This window comes from Zosterops lateralis (assembly GCF_965231275.1).
Source record: "Zosterops lateralis genome assembly, chromosome: 3".
NCBI lineage: Eukaryota > Metazoa > Chordata > Aves > Passeriformes > Zosteropidae > Zosterops > Zosterops lateralis.
In genome coordinates, this window is record NC_139764.1 from 11,901,694 (window position 1) to 11,917,377 (window position 15,684).

Consider the following 15,684-nt stretch of genomic DNA (forward strand, 5'->3'; position numbering starts at 1 on the left):
TCCCCCCGCCAGGCTCTCCCCGCTCCCGGTCTCCCCGTGTCACCCACGTCGCTCCCCGCGCCCAGCCACGTGCGCCCCGGGAACAGGAGCCTGGACATCCCCCCATCCCCATCACTCTCTGCCACTTCCGCACGTCTGGAATCCTGAAGAACCCCGCTATTCCACAGCTCCCACCGCTGCCGGGACAGCCCGGAGACATCTCTCCCAGTTCCCGAGGTCGTGGGGACTTGACACGGCAAGGAAACACCAGAGGCTGTGGGGTTTGCATGTTTTAATGATGGTTTAGGAGAGACGTGGATAGATGTGAGCCCACCGGAGAGCCGGGAGCTCCGGCATTGACATGCCAGCCCCACATGCACATGCTGGCCTGAGAGCAGCCGGGCACACCACCCCCAGCCAGGGGTGTCAACCCCACAGCCTCTCAGCTCCAGGTTTCCCAAGGGCTGCAGCAGCAGACACGGTCATGGAGCACGATTATGAACGGCACAGCGCCGCTCTCCTGGGAGAGAGCTGCTCGTGGAGAACAAGAAATGCTGGGAGCAGGGACATGCAAGCAGTCCTGGAGGGCGCTGGTCACAGTCACCGGGATGAAATCAGCGTTTGAGCCTTTCTCAGACTCCTCCGGCCTCCTCCATGGACTGTGGGCAGCCACCAGATTTCAGCAAAGCACAACATGACTAACTCGTATGGAACAAGCCACATGGGAGTTACCTGAAACCCAGAGTCCAGTGGGACCAGACCCTGCTGGACAACGCAGCCAGAACACCTGGGCCAGAAATTCTTCATGGATGACATGAAGGGATTACAACTAAGACTAGAGACATTCTGCAATATGGTAGGTGTCGTCTGGAAATCCAGCAGTATCCTGGGTGAAAGCTCAGGAAAGAGAGTAAGACCTTTTCTATTGACCTTTTAGCTGAAATAAACTAGAAAACATTTATTGTTGTAAACTCCTAAAAAAAGAAACCAACAAAAGTCTCACAGGGGTTTGTGAGCATCACCTGCAAGGTGCACCCATGGCTGCAGTGCCCAGGCCTCAGCCACACACACATCCTCTACTCCACCTCGTAGCTAGTATTTTGGGCAAAACTGTAGGCACTGTGCTCTCTGTTCCTTTATCATTTACCTTCTGTGCTTTACTTTGGGGGGCACTTTGAGAGAAGGTGGAAAATACACGTTTTACTCCAGAGGACATTGCTTATTCCTGAAAAATTCAGCAAAAAGAGGATTCAAGTGTCCCTGAAACACGACCTCCCCCAAGCCCAGCTGGAAAGGCAGGGCATGAATAGCTGCATCATCTGTAGTTGTGGCTCTACCACCAAACATTATCTAAATTTCCCTTTTGGGGAGAAGAATGGGTCTAGCATCCCAGAAAATGAGCATTTCTTGGTTCATTGTGATGGGGAAGACTTTCTGTTCTCGTATCCCCTAGAGTTTATGAGAGCTCAGCTGTCACCTCAGGCACATCCTGCATGAGAGCAGTTGCTGTGAGGTTTTCCCACTGCTGGGCAAAAAATGTGCAGTTTTTAAGCTCAGCTAAGCTAACATAAAAATGTCAATGGAGATGGACTGCAGTGAAATTCTGACACCTCTGTGCTATCATGAGGTTAGAAAACCCAACCAATCCTTCTCCCACTCCCTGCTTATCACCCAGCCCTTTCCCATCAGGACTGTCTGCTGCATGAACTCTGAAATCTCCATCACAAGCAGAGATGAGTACACCAAAATGCTGAGTTCTTCTGAGGAAGGCAGAAATTCCATTGCTTGATTCACTTCCCATTACACACAGGCAGCTTGTAATCTCCACAATGTCTTCTGGCTTGTTTGTTATTTGGAACAGGAACCTATTTCTTTCCACGACCCTCTCTCCCTGCCAGAGCGATGTGCTGGGCTCACACTGCAAATTCAGATACACTTCTCAAGGTGGGAAACATGACAAGGATTTAGGTTACACTCGAAGCAGATGTTAGCTCTGAAATTTAGACATCTCGAGGAATTTAACCTCTCCTTCCTCCCAAAGCACCTGATTTCCCAGGTGTGGCAAACAGGAATCTCTCTCCTGGTCAACAAAACCTCACACACCTTCCCCCTAGCTAAGATCAAGTTGTGGACTGAGATTGCAGTATTTGTCAAATGGAGGAGAATAAAACTGGATGGATCAAATGGGATTTGGGTAGAAAGGTTTCAGGTTCAAGCCTCAAATCATGAAGGTGAAATCTGAGAGAAGAACCTAAATTCACTGCAGTGCCTCAGAAGAATCTGGCATCAGGTTCCTGCTACTTGAAACACTCAGCACAAAAGTGATGCTAGAAATCCTACAGCTTGCTGGTGAGCTCCGAGGGGGTCTCTCTTTTAAGCAAGAATCCAACTGCCTCAGACTGGGACAGACACTGATTCAAATCTCAATAGGAAAACGGATAGCTATAAATAAAGAAAATCGCCTTCCTTGCTTGGGATAACTCACCGCCTGCATTTCAGCACCCTTTTGCCAGCCATTGCCTGGGTGTTCAGCCAACCAGCCTGCAAAATGACCTAAGGAAACTGACTTCTTGGTGTTCCTGGTTTTAGGTACCAGGAGAGCTTGCTCCTTCCTATGCAACAGAGCAGGAACAAAGGAAAGGAGTCACCTATTTGGAGCCGAGCTAAGGCACTAATGATGCAGTAGGTGAGGAAAGAATAAACACAGCGGGAGGAGGACAACTCCATCATTCTCTTCACTCAATTCCCTTAAAAAACCCCAATGTTATCTCTATAGAAAAGGAGCAGCTAATACAGCATTACAGTATCCCTGCTGGGGTTTCATTTTAAGGTTGTTCTGTTGTACTCCCAGAGAGATTTGTTTCAGGTATCAAAGTCACAGGAGCTGTTTCTAAAGTGGATTTTGGTGAATGCAGGCAGAGTTATCTGAGCAGCTCTGGTTCATCACAGCTCTGTGAGGATGCCTGTTTTGTTGTTTTTCCCTGTGGTCTCCCAGAAAATAAGAAGCCTGTCTCTATCACTTTTTGGCATGTTACTGAGATAAGCCACCAAACTGTGCTGACCCGAGGGGTGCAGTCTGTCCCTGTTCACAGCAGTGGCAGTTGTGTTGTCATCACAGCTTGATGAAGATCGATGATGACTGGCTCATCTTCTGCCCAGCGTCACTGAGGGGGAAAACGCTGGAGATGGCTACATCCACAATTCCTTGGCAGAGCTCTGCATACAGCTTCCTAAGAGATGAGAGAGAGAGAATCAGATACCCAGACAAGACAAACCAGCAGAACCCCGGCCAGTTTATATGTAGAAAGGTGTTTTCCCTGCAAGATCTACAAGATCCTATTCCCATTACAAGGAGTTTCAGGGTGGCAAACAGGAGAGCAGCATCTCTTCCACCTCCTCCCTGTTTACACCAACAAATACCTTCTTTTTCCGTGGTGATAATTCCCAGTATTGCTCCTTTTCACAAAGGACCACAAACCCCATTATCTACGTTTACAGTCAGGTCAGGCTTCTGAACAGAGGCTCCAGACCCTCAGTCCCCAGATTTGAGTCTCCACAAGATGCAAAGGGGCAGAAAACATATCAGGGCTCCCTGTACCAGCCTTTCAACTCAGGGAGCTGGGATTTACCACACCAGACCCTGCTCACACAGGAATGTGCCCCAGAGGGGCTGCTCTGATGCATTCCTGGTTTGATAAATGCTGTGCTGGGGTACACATCAGCTGGTGACCAGGCACAGGGGCTTCACAGGACCCTCAGATGTCTGGGATGTGTTTCACCATGGCACAGCTCATGTACAGCAGGATTAGGGAGAAGAGAGACAAGTTGTTTGAGATGAGTTAACAACAATTTCATCTTCTGCTGGAGGAAATGCACGTGTAACCTCCCTGAATGTGCTGGCATCTGGGACACAGTACCACAGTTGTTTTCCCCAGGATTAACAATGTCTTTTACTCCATGCCACTGGGGCTATGCGACAGTAAGTGTTTTTTCAGCTCCTGGGAATGTTATTGCTTACAGCAGCCATTTTTTTTTCCTCTTTAAATGAGAGCTGTGTGATACGAGTGCTATAAATAAGAATAACCCTGCACAGGAGAAGTCACAAATAGCCAAAACCTACCTCACCTGCTTTCAATTTTCCAAGTGCCCAACAAGGCCCTTGCTCTTCCAAGAGGCACAAAACAAACAGGGCACTGCTGCAATCCAAATCCATCCAGCAATAGCCAAATTCTACCCATACAGCAAGACAAGGAGGTGCAAGGCAGTAATTGCACCATGATGCACATTGTGGACAGGGCATCCTGGACACAGAAAGCTCCCAGAGCTCTAGCCCTGAAAAAGCTGCTGAACAGGCTGTCTGTTAGGTCTGACCTGCATTTTTCTGTCTACTGTTAGTGGTGATCTAACCTAATTTAATCAACATCTAATCTGATCAAGTGCTAATGCAGTGATGTACAGCCTGTTCTGTTTTGCTGTTTTGTTTTTTTTAATATGATACAGATGCTCACTTAGCAAAAAAATTTCTGATCTCCTGCAGCTGTCTCAGTCACGTAATACAGCACCTCCTGCTGTGCCCACACAGAGATGTTCATGGCCAGGGCTGTTTGGCTGTTCCAACCTCCCTCTGGCTGCTGGAAGAAGCTGTAATCCAATCTCTGTGATACCAAAAGATCAATTAATTCAATTTTTACTGTGCCTGTGAACTCTTAGCAGAGAAACAAGGCATGCAATCTGCTTTTCCAGCAAGGATGGCTGGAAGGTAAGAAGACATCTGGCTCAGGAATGCAGGCACAGCCAAAACAAGGACTCAGTCTGGGAACCTGGGGATGGGTTTTTAGTAATGGGTAAATTGTAACATGCACGTAGTGACTGTATAGAAGCAGGACACTTGTAAAACCACACGGGCACATAAGGTCAGGAGTTATCCCCCGTGTGACCTGAATAAACGATGCCCTTCTTAACACTAAATTGGTGATAAGAATTTGGTAACAGAGATTTGGTAACGTCTGCACTGTCCACAGTGTGCTCTGTGGTCCTGCTGCCTGCAAATGTAGTCACTCACTTCCAGCTGCAGCCCTTAATGCTACCCATTTAACATGTGTTCATACAAAGAGCAGCCACCAGTGGCTTCACAAGAGAGACTGAGAAACAATCTGACCCCCGAAGTGTTAAATCTGCAAACGTAACTTCAACCCAAGGGTAATAAAAATTACCCGAGTTACATTCAAACCCATTTGTTCAAAAACCCAGGTTAGTGCCCCATCTCACGTGGGAAAGAAGCTGGGGGATACCAAACACAGAGATGAAAGTAATGAACCCAAACTAACTGGCACTGAGAGCAGTGTCCAGTGTTAGCCTGAAAAATTCCCTTGCCATTCACTTTCTTTCACCCTTTTCACTTGGAGCTGGGACATAAACCACGTTTTGGGTGAGGCACATGGATGGTGGCATCACAAGGGTATTACAGAAACTGATTGACTCACTGGGCACATGCTGGGGCCCCATTGACTTCTATTAGCCAGACCTTCAGCTCCTCATCCACCATGAAGTCAAAGCCAAAGAGCTGGAAGCTCTGGTAGTGAAGATGCTTTGTGCTGATTGCAGGCTCTATACACATAAGGCAGCTTCTGTGAAGGGAGAAACACAAACTCGAGGTTAAGGCTGGTGTGGACATGTGCACTGCACAGTTAAGTGAGAGGGGGTGCCCTGGAACTGCCCCATATTACAAGTTATGTCCAACACATGCCTTGGTAACCAGGTCCCTGCAAGTGAGATCCTGTGACCATGAAAATCCATGTGGGGACACCCCTGAGTTAACTCACAAGGAGCTGGAGAGCAGCACCCTCCCTCACCACTGGGTCAGGCAAGTTGAAAAATGTGATGTGCAATGCCACAAAGAGCTGCAGCACATCCCCAAGGAATTGCCACTGGATGCTCATTTGTCTTCAAGTCCCTCAAAGATTATGCCACGTCTTTTTAGTGCAACTAACAGCAATGGGTACTGGCAAAGCAAATTTCTTTGCTTTGTCAAGACCTGGGTTCTTTGCAGCACCGAGCTCTCTCTGCAGGCACTTTCTATGCCCAGGAAGGAACTGGCTCCTGGGGACTGAGTAAGATGACCTAGCCAAAAGCCATGTGCTGCTACTGGCTGATGGTGGGGCAAGCATCCAGAGTCTGCACACTGGAGTCCAGCTTCACTCCCCCTCTATCATCTTTATGCCTTTTTTAATCTCAGCCTCTTCCAGCCCTGTCTTTTGACCTCCTCTCTTCCCTTTTCACTCTTTCTCCAACCACAGATGGCAGAGACATGGACATATAACCATTGAATCAACAGAACCCATGGACCTGCCTTTTCAATGAGCAGTGACATGGGAGTATTTGTGGCCTTATGTTCAATTTATGCAATTGAAACCCTTCCCTTCTTACTCTGTCTGCTTCCCCAGCTGTGTCCATACACACTCCCTGTCCCTGCAGGGTTATGCTCCCCATGGCAGCTGGCTACCTTATTATGTTTTTGATTTGCAGTAAGATGCTATTCTCAAGCGTTGTGTTCAGGGCATCCATCAGATACTGGTTGAACTCCTCAAAGAACATTTCATTCCCTTCCTCATACCGCCCGTAGTTTTTGGAATATTCCTTCTGAATGCAGTGATTGGTCAAGTGGCAGGTTTTGTCCTGGAAATTAGCACTGTTATATGGTTCGGAAGAGGTCCGCAGGACACCCTCTCTGTAGAGGTAGATATTATATTGATGATCCACGAGAACCCAGCTCCTGGGGGACAGGAGAACAAACTGTCAGTCTCAGTGGCTCAGAAAGAAACAGCATGAAAAAGAAAACTGGCATTACAAAGGCAGAAAAGGTTACCTGATGTCAAACTTGCGATGCCCTGGCTCTAAAAGCAGAGGATTCTCCAGGTATTTCTGAATCACATGCACTTGTCCCTGCTCATCGATGAAGTCCAGGAGCTCTGTAGCCTCTGAAGAAATCAGGATCCCTTCCCCTGGCACAGAAAGTTGAAGACAAAATTAGGTAGAGGATCCTTCTACCTTTGTTGGAGGTTTTCAGGCCCCAAGTGGACCATGGCTCATCATTCCAGAAAGTGACATGCAAGAACCTACAGCCCCAGGGTCAGCCAATGTCCAAGCAATGCAACAGCCACTCCATGGGAATGAAGCTGTGGAGGGATCTCTTTCCTGCCATGCCACAGGCTCTGGCTCCGCAGAGACCAGGCCTAATGCAAATGGGAACCAAGGGGATCTGACACTGCACAGCCTGCCCAGGGCACATCTGCAGGGGATGGCTCCTGAGGTGTGAGGAGATGCACAGCAGACAGAGACCTGGGCCAGCAGTGAGGCAGCTGCTTGGCTTGAGGGCATTTTGCTTTCTTTTATGTCTTTTTTCTTCTCCCTATCTAGGCTTGGCAGGGGTAGGAGGGTGTGATGGTGCTTGTATTTGGCACTTGACAAATTTGGTTTTGTTTTTCCCTGGTTTTCAGCAGTTTATAGAGAACAGGGGGCTTGGCACATTTTCTGTAAAGATTTTTGTCTTTCTTTTTTATCTGGGGAGGGAAGTTTGCGCGTTTCTTTATCCCAGACTCTTTCCCTGTCTGGTTTCTCTGGCTGCCAGAGGCAGTCACACATGCACACTCACTGTTGCCCTGCTCACTGAGTTCATTTAAGTTATTATTAAAGTAATTGCTAAATAAGGAAAAGTACTATTTAAAATTGTTCATCCATGTACTCAGTGTTCCTGCTGTGGAAGCCCCTCGTTAAAGAAATGAACTGTGCTGTTTAAACACTCCCATATTTTGGCTGAAGATGTCACTGTTCATTTCTTGCAAGAGTCCAAATAGGAAACTTCTGCTGCAGAGCACTGAAGAGAGACCATTTTCCTTCTGGGATTCCATAAAGGAATGATGCCATGAGGGATAAGCCAGCTCAGGTAAGGTTATCAAACACTCCTCTGGCACTATGCCTGTCCTTGAGGGATTAGTTAACTCTCTGGACTAAACCTCATGACTTAGTCTTAATTTTGTGCTGAGTGTTTTTGAGGAAATACTGGGCAAAAAAACTTCACTCTTCAAGGGGGTATCAAAGGGGTTACAGAGGTTCGGAGGGCAGGCAGGGTTTGACAAGATCATCCCCTGAAAAATGTTCCTAGCTGTGATTTCTGAAGGTTGCTTCCAGCACAGCCCTGCAGGTACTCCCACTGCTCCACCCTCTGCTCAGCTTTCCAGCCCTACTGACCTCCCTTTCATCCCAGCACCCTCCACTGAAAGGAAATCTGTCATCAAAGTAGCTTTCTTACCCATGCTTTATGTAGGGGGCAAGACTTTTTAGTCTGGTGATCACAGCAGAGCAGGGCAGATCCTTGCACTGGCACAGCTTCAGGCTGTGCACTGGGGGAAGGAGGGAAACACCATCCCCAAGCCAGCAAAGCCACTGCAGTGGGGAGATCAGCAGGCACCTGTTCCACATGGACAGATGGCAAACCAAGGGGAGGGTCAGTTCAACTGTGCACCCAGGCAGCAAAGCAGCTTATGTGGGGCAGCTGTCCCTGCTCTGAAAGGAAACACCAAAACCTCCAGCCACAGTTGCAAACCCTTAAAATGTCTGAGTCAGGGCATCATAAACCTTGAATTTTCCTGTTACTGATGGATGACCAAGCTTTTGCTAGACCTGTCCCAAGACAGGGGCTGTGCTGAGCTGTATCCTTCTTGGTAATTAGTATGAACAAGCTTTCTTCTTCATCAGAACTAATCCCCAGATGTATAAAACTTCCCCCTAGAATATTACCATGAGACTCTGCTTTCCACTTTAATTTGCAGCAGCACAGTGATGAATACAAAAGGCTACTCTGCTTTAGTGCACAAAAGATGAATCACACTTGCATGAAGTACCTGAAGAGTCTGAACCTGCTCAGCCTGCAGCAGACCACAGCAATTGCCTTTTCATACACCCAGATGGATTTTTTTTACCAGTTTACCACACAGAAAGATATTCTCACACTGACATAACAAAAGGACTCATCTCCCCTTCGTTCCTAATGAAAATAAGGATACTCTTCCAATGCTTCTTGGTGACACAGCCAAGAGAGCAGAACAGAGAGGGAAGCCAGTGTGAAGGACAGTTTTATCACGCAGCCTCCCTGCAGCCAGCTCTGGCTTTCACATTCTCTTTTGCAAGGTTGCATCCTAAGTGACTCTGCAAATATGAGTAATACATGTGGGCCTGTTCACTCTGAAAAGATCAGGTCCTTCCTCAGGCTTGGCCCTGCTGCACACATGGCAAGGTAAGTTTTTAAATGCAGCCATTCTAATAACGTGCCCATGATAACACCATAACTGACAGACAGCACAGCATTTATAGCTGTGTCCAGCTGTCTCAGAGCTCATTATTTCTGTAGAGTGAGTGATGGAATAACCCTGGAACAAGGAAGGACACATTATCACTTGGGTATCTATTGTCTTATTCAGATTAAATGGACAGACAGACACTGCATTGGTTGTCTTTGCTCTGCTACCATCCCCTGAGGCTTGGGTGCAATTTCAATTGAGCTGAGCAGCTCGTGGCTGCTCAGGCAAGTCTCTCATGGGCAAGGCACTGGCACCAGGCATCTGAGTCTGGTTGAAAGACAAGCAGGATTTCCACCCAGGAGAAGGCAAATTAAGCTGCAGCATGAGCTGGGTTCCTTGCCCTTGAAGGCTGCAGTCCCGCCTGCTGACCACCTCCCTGTATCCTGTTCTGCTCCCTCTAACCTGCTCTCCACATCCCCTCGATGGCTGGTCCCTGCCCCCTTCTCCCTGCAGCACCTCCCCACATTTTGATGTGCACATGTGGAGAGGTGCAGCCCCTTCTCTGCCGTGCATGTCCCAGGCAGCACAGGCACACCACGTGGCTTGGCTGGCACGGTGGGTGAAGCCCCTCACAGACACCCCACACATCAGCGTGGCTCAGCCAAAACCTGTAACCCTTCAGAGGAATAAGGAGAAATAGCTCCTGGTGGTGGGGAATGAACCTTTGGCACCAGCAGAGGACTTGGCGATCCACACGTTGCCCTCCCCGCCTTCCCGCCGCCTGTTGTAGGCTGCCAGGAACACTTCCCGCTCGTCCGTCCTGGAGTTGTTTATCAGGTGGCGGATTCCGTTCTGGGCTGGAGCCACCGGGGTCTTCAAGTTTGTTGGGTAGATCACATATGACTCAGGGAACCACGTGCAGGACTCGGAGAGCTCAGGGCTTGTCTTGATTAGCCTGGGTGAGGAGAGACAGGCTGTTAAACCCCGGAGTGCTCCCACTGCATGGGGATCGTTTAATAAGGAAAAATCATCTTTAACTGGGCCCTTCTGCTTGACGATGGATGGCAGCCTATGGATAGTCTGTGCTAAACTATCCTGTTTTCCTTAGACCCTTGAAATTAGGGTTTTCCTAAGGATATCATGGCAACCCCAGCCCACGGCAAAGCACTGCTCTTTGAACCAAAACCTGCATACTCTCATTTAACATTTTACTAACACCATGGATATCACATAACCAACAGCTGAGAAGTTTCCACGTAACTGAAGCTTGTGGTGCATTCCCTGCATCATCTCTGCTCAAGGAAACTGAGGAGGTATTTTTGCTGACACAGCTCAGGGCAGGAAGGATGCTGTGATCACAACTGGAAAACAGGGAAGCCAGAGCAGTAATGCACTCTGTGCTGGTGCTTAGCCCTCAATCCCATTCCCACTGAGATCGGAGCAGGTGTCGCAGCTGTGTGTGAAGACCACTGGGAAGCCACAAAAAGCAGGGGCACGGTTACATGTTTCACATCCCAAGGTGTCTGGGATCCCTGGGCACATGCCTCCTACCAGTAATGTCTGGAGACAGCAGCAAATTTCTGTTAGCAGAGCTCAGGCCTGTTTTCTTTCAAAGTCAAGGGAGCTGCCTGCCTCTCCAAATGCCTGTGCTTTACTTAAGGGCAGAAGTGGAGCTCACGAGATGCTGACTCTCTCTGTGTATTTGTGCTTCTCTGTTGAGATGGCAGGGAGTCAGTGGCACTTTAGGAGCCCTGAGGAATGTCATTTGTTGTCCCATGGGTTCCTGAATAGCTTGATGCATGATTGACCCTACAGTTAAAAAGGTCAGCCAAGCTGCAGGATATAAAAACAGGTGTGCAAGTGCTTTTAGCACACTAGGTAACAGGCTAAAGAGAAATCCATCTGAGGAGTGCTGTAAGTGCTTGTTTAAAAATATCTTCCACTTTCTGACAAATATCATCACCACTGGCAGGAAAGCAACTGGGAAGAGGCTCTTTGCAGAGGAAGGAGAGGGCTTGGATCAGCACAGGCAGTCTGCAGGACTGCATCAGTGAGAGGCAGCACAGACTGTAATGGGCAATCAAATTGCTGAAGGAAACCAAGAGCTCTGACATAAAGATACTCAAGTGGGAGCAGAGTTTGCACAGGGACGAGGGTTATCTACAATGAAAGTTCATCCACATTTCCCCAGGAGACCCTGGCATGGCAGGTCATGCAGAAATAACTCCCAGAGCTCTTCCTGGAGATGTCTCCAAGCATTTGTTTGACCAACAAATCTGATTAACTAAAGGCACATTAGTGTCTCTTCTCTGTATGAAACAGAGACTAAAAGGAGAAGGTTTTAATTAAATGTCTGCAAGGAAAAAGAGCAGATATGCTTGGGTCTCTTCTTCCTTTTGATTTGGCTCTAATCTGATTCAATACACTCTGTTTCAAGTAGATACGACTCAATGGAAATGGCATTTCCCCCGAGGCTACAGAGAGGCCTTTGTGCACACAAACAGCTCTAGAGACCAGCCCAGGGGTCTGAGGACAGCACATGCTGGGACACTCCCAGGGCAGCTGTTCTGTGAAACACCCTCCAAACAGGTTCAGCACTCAACAAGGGTTAGAAGAGAAGCTTCTGCCAAGCCCATCTAACATTTCAGTGAATTTCTTACTTCACCAGGGATGCTTTGCGGCACAGCTTGTCTGCTCCCCTGTAGTAATTCACCAGCTGCACAAGTCCAGGTTCATGGCCTAAGGAGGGGAAACAGAGGTCAGACAAACTCCTCAATGAGTAAAGGCAAAACAGCTGCTTGGTGCAAAGGGCCTGTGCAGTAAGGGAAAAAAATGGAGGCTGTTTCCTTGCCCTGCATTACAGAAATAAGTTGTGAACTGGTTCCTGTGGCTTCTTTCATTTAGTTACAAAAAACCCATGCAGTTATCCACTTGTTTTTTAATCTGACACATCCATTTTGCAAAGGGAAGTAATTTTTTTTCCTAATTCACACTGGGAACTGGCAGCACTACTCAAAAGTGTTCTCCATCTGCTGGTGTAAGTTTTTAAGGACCAAGATTTCAGTTACTCTTAAATACAAGTGGAGGATGCAAGGAAATACACCATGACACAAAGATCACAGCTTACCAAAGGGCCTTTTTTCTTTGTCACAACAGGATTCCTTCTTGGGCCTGATACCACAAAATAAAATGGGAAACACTGAAAGATTTGGAGTCTTGCTTCTTTCTAGCAGTTTGCAGCAAGACCTGTTGGACACTGGGGTGAGAAGGAACCTCTGGCAGTTTCTGCTCCAACCTCTTGTTCAAAGTCTGAGTATCTCTAACGACAGATACTGACTTCTCTAAGTCCTTGTCCCAGTGCTTGGCTGCCAACCCATGTCCCCTTGGCTATACTGGTGGCCCCTCCTATGGTAACTCCAGGCTGTTTAAGCCTTTCTTGCACTGGGAAGTCCCAAACTGGCCCCAGTATCCAGGTCTGGCCCCAGCAGTGACAAAGAGAGTGGGAACCTCCTTACCAACACTGGACTCTACACCACAGCCTGCCTGGCCTCACCTTTTCACACTACAGAAACACTTGTGCTCAGCTGGAAGTTCTCTGGGAGGCACCCAGAATCCTGAAAAAGGATTCAGGGTTTTACTTATCCTCCCTGGTGTTTGCCTGGGAAAAAAGGCCTGGAGCAAACATTACCTTAAACACCAGGGAGCTGCAAGATCACAGAGAGTGAATATCTATTTTCAGCCTGAAAGTCACTTTCCTGACCTGGGTCACTTTTATTCACAAATCTTTAAATACAAGATAGCTGAAAACCATCCTGCAGGAAAGATCTGTAAATTCAGGCACTTCAGTGTGCAGCCAGCACAGTTTACTGAAAATAAAATAATAAAACCCCTCAATTTTTCTCCTGTTTCCAGTTTATCCCGGGGAGACACATCCTCACTGGGCTCCTGGACATTGCCATGGAGCAGCAGGCTGCAATGCAGAGTTGGGTGGCCACCAAAGAGGGACCACAAGGCAGGAGGGGAAACTTCTGGGGCATGTTGTGAGGTCTGCAGCATGTGTTTAGTGGGATTAAAAAGCTGTCAAGGCACTGACCAAAGTGGCAATCCCATCCTGGCCAGCAGGGCATAGAGCCCAGCATCCCCTCTGCAGCCTCTTCCTCCTTTCCATCCCCTCAGCACAAACTGCTTTTCTGCTAGATGTGGATGCAGCTTAAGGGTACAATCCCCCAGGAATTAGGTTATCAGGGAGAGCTACAGAGACCCCTGCAGCTGGGCAGTGGTGCATGCTGACAGTCCCCACTTCTCTCCATGATCCAGCTTAGGCCCCGAGTAATGCAAATCCCTACAGCTACCCGAATTAATGTCTGCTTCCACCGAGTAGAGCCCTTAGGAAAACCAAGCCAGCTTTCATGCAACAGTTGCTCAGGAAGATGAACCAAAGAAGATAGAGCTTTTTGGAAAATGCACCAAAATAACCACGTTATTTTTGGTCTGAATCTACTGATTTCAGGCAACCATTTCCTGCCATAGGAGGATGGTTTAAAGAAGCCAGTGTCAAAGTGTGGCCCCTCTCCACGGGTTATAGACACATCTTGGCTGTGAGAAATGGTTTGAGGTTTTGGGCATTCTGTGGCAACACATGGTGAAGGGCTCAGGGAAGCCACGACACTTCTGGAGGATGGAAGGGGTTAGACAGAGATGGCCACAAGCCCACCATGGCTGGATGTGCTGTGCATGCCACTGTCATCAAAGACCTGCACTTGTTCTGCAATGAGACCTGATGCTCATGTGATACCACGCTGGGCAAGTCAAAGCACAGGTCTGCCTGCTGTGCCTGCTGCCAGCACGTGTGAGTATCCTCACTGCTTGAGCCTCTCCTGGTGTTTCCCTGCCGGCTGTAGACACCCTGACACGGGGAGGTGACCAGATGGCACTGCCATGTCATGGGGACTTTCCACTCACAAATCTGAAAGAGACAAGGGAGAGATGCTGGAGCTGGTGACCTGCAAATTGGGAAGAGCAGTCAGAGATGGGTCTCTGCTGCAAGAGAGGGGCTGCAAAGCCATCCTGCACCAGAGCTGCTGGAGCTCTGAGGGGGCTCTGCCTAGTCTGATGTTTCTGCAGCCAGAAGCAGTGCTGCAAAATCACCCCAGAAAGAAAGAAACCAGGACCAAGATGACAGTGCATCCCCGCTCCCTGCCACGCCCTGCAACGCTGCCAGTGCCTGGCTTGGCTCTCCCTGCTTGTGGGCACTCTCCCTCCCTGCTCCTGGGCTCTGCACCATCCAGTGGGGCACAGGGCCAGGGCAGCTGTGCCATGGGACAGTAGCATCCATGGCAGGCAGGGGACAAGCCTGCACAAGGCAGCTCCCACAGCCCTGTGTGCTGGTGGGGTGACAGTGGGGGTCAGGCAGCAGGGGAAAAGGGGGCAGGCAGGGGGTGCAGGGTGCCCTGCACACACAGGGCCTCTGGAATCACCCACAGCCTGCTCTGGGCATGGACTATAGTGCCATCACCCCCACCGAGCCCTGCAGAGGCACGCCCACAGCAGCCTCAGCTCTGGAGTGAAGGTTTGAACGTGCCTGGCTTACACCTGTCCTGCCTCCTGTGTCAAAGAGCAGAAACAGCCCCATCACCCCGCAGGCAGCACCAGGCAGGGGATGGGGATGACACTGGAACCACGGGAACAAACGCACGGTGCCTGTCCCAAGCCCCGCAGTGGTGCCAACAGCCCAAGGGCGCTGCTGCAGGGCCAGGGAGGCAACCGGGGGCTGCACCGAGGGGGAGCCGGGACCCTGCCACATGTCACAGGGGGACCCTCGTGTCCCCGGCCACTGCTCCACCACGGCACAGGGCACGGGCTGGGCGGGGTGTTTAGGGGAGCACCGGGGGAATCCCTCTCCGGGAGCTCGGGAAAGGGATCAGGGCCCGCAGAGAGCCCTGCCGGGGGTCGGCTGCCCACAGACCCCGCGGGCCTGAGCTTTGTTCGGGCGGCGGAGGCCGGGACGGCCGGGGGGACAGGGAGCCAGGGGACAGCGACAGGGCGGGGGACACCGGGCAGGGGAGGGGGAGCGGAGGGGAGCAGGGAGCGGAGGGGAGCAGGGAGGCCCCTTACCCAGCCTGCCGAAGGGGAGCCGGTTCCTCTCGCCCAGCATCAGGTTGAAGCGCGGGTTGTCCCTGCGGAGGCGCCGCCACTGCCCGCTGGCCAGCAGCAGCCGGCTCACTTCGGCGTACACGCTGCTGCCCTCGTCCCGCACCACGAAGGTGTACATGGCTCCGGGCCGGGGGAAGGCGCTCCCCGCCCTACCCCCGGCGCCTCAGGGGGCCCCGCCGCAGCCCCGGCTGGGCCCGGCCCGGCTCCGCATGGCGGGGCCCCCGCCCACCGCCTCGGCCTGCCGGGCGGGGCCTGA

General features: G+C 50.1%; 1 protein-coding gene across 1 annotated transcript; it reads right to left on the reverse strand.

Annotated features, from left to right (window-relative positions):
* Positions 1-262: 262 nt before the first annotated feature.
* Positions 263-15,565, reverse strand: TTL (tubulin tyrosine ligase). Its single transcript, XM_083858385.1, has 7 exons — positions 15,390-15,565; positions 11,936-12,014; positions 9,998-10,230; positions 6,845-6,980; positions 6,482-6,751; positions 5,463-5,606; positions 263-3,209 (listed from the first exon to the last, which is right to left on the reverse strand). The coding sequence occupies exons 1-7, from the start codon at positions 15,544-15,546 to the stop codon at positions 3,092-3,094; spliced, it is 1,137 nt and encodes a 378-aa protein (XP_083714511.1). The 5' UTR covers positions 15,547-15,565; the 3' UTR covers positions 263-3,091.
* Between the last annotated feature and the right edge of the window lie 119 nt (positions 15,566-15,684).

Coding starts and splice junctions, on each gene's coding strand:
- TTL (XM_083858385.1), bottom strand. CDS start 15,546: ATGTACACCTTCGTGGTGCGGGACGAGGGCAGCAGCGTGTACGCCGAA. Junction 6,981..9,997: donor GTCCTCTGCTGGTGCCAAAG/GTTCATTCCCCA, acceptor TTTCTGTGCCAG/GGGAAGGGATCCTGATTTCT. Junction 6,752..6,844: donor CATCGCAAGTTTGACATCAG/GTAACCTTTTCT, acceptor CCTGTCCCCCAG/GAGCTGGGTTCTCGTGGATC.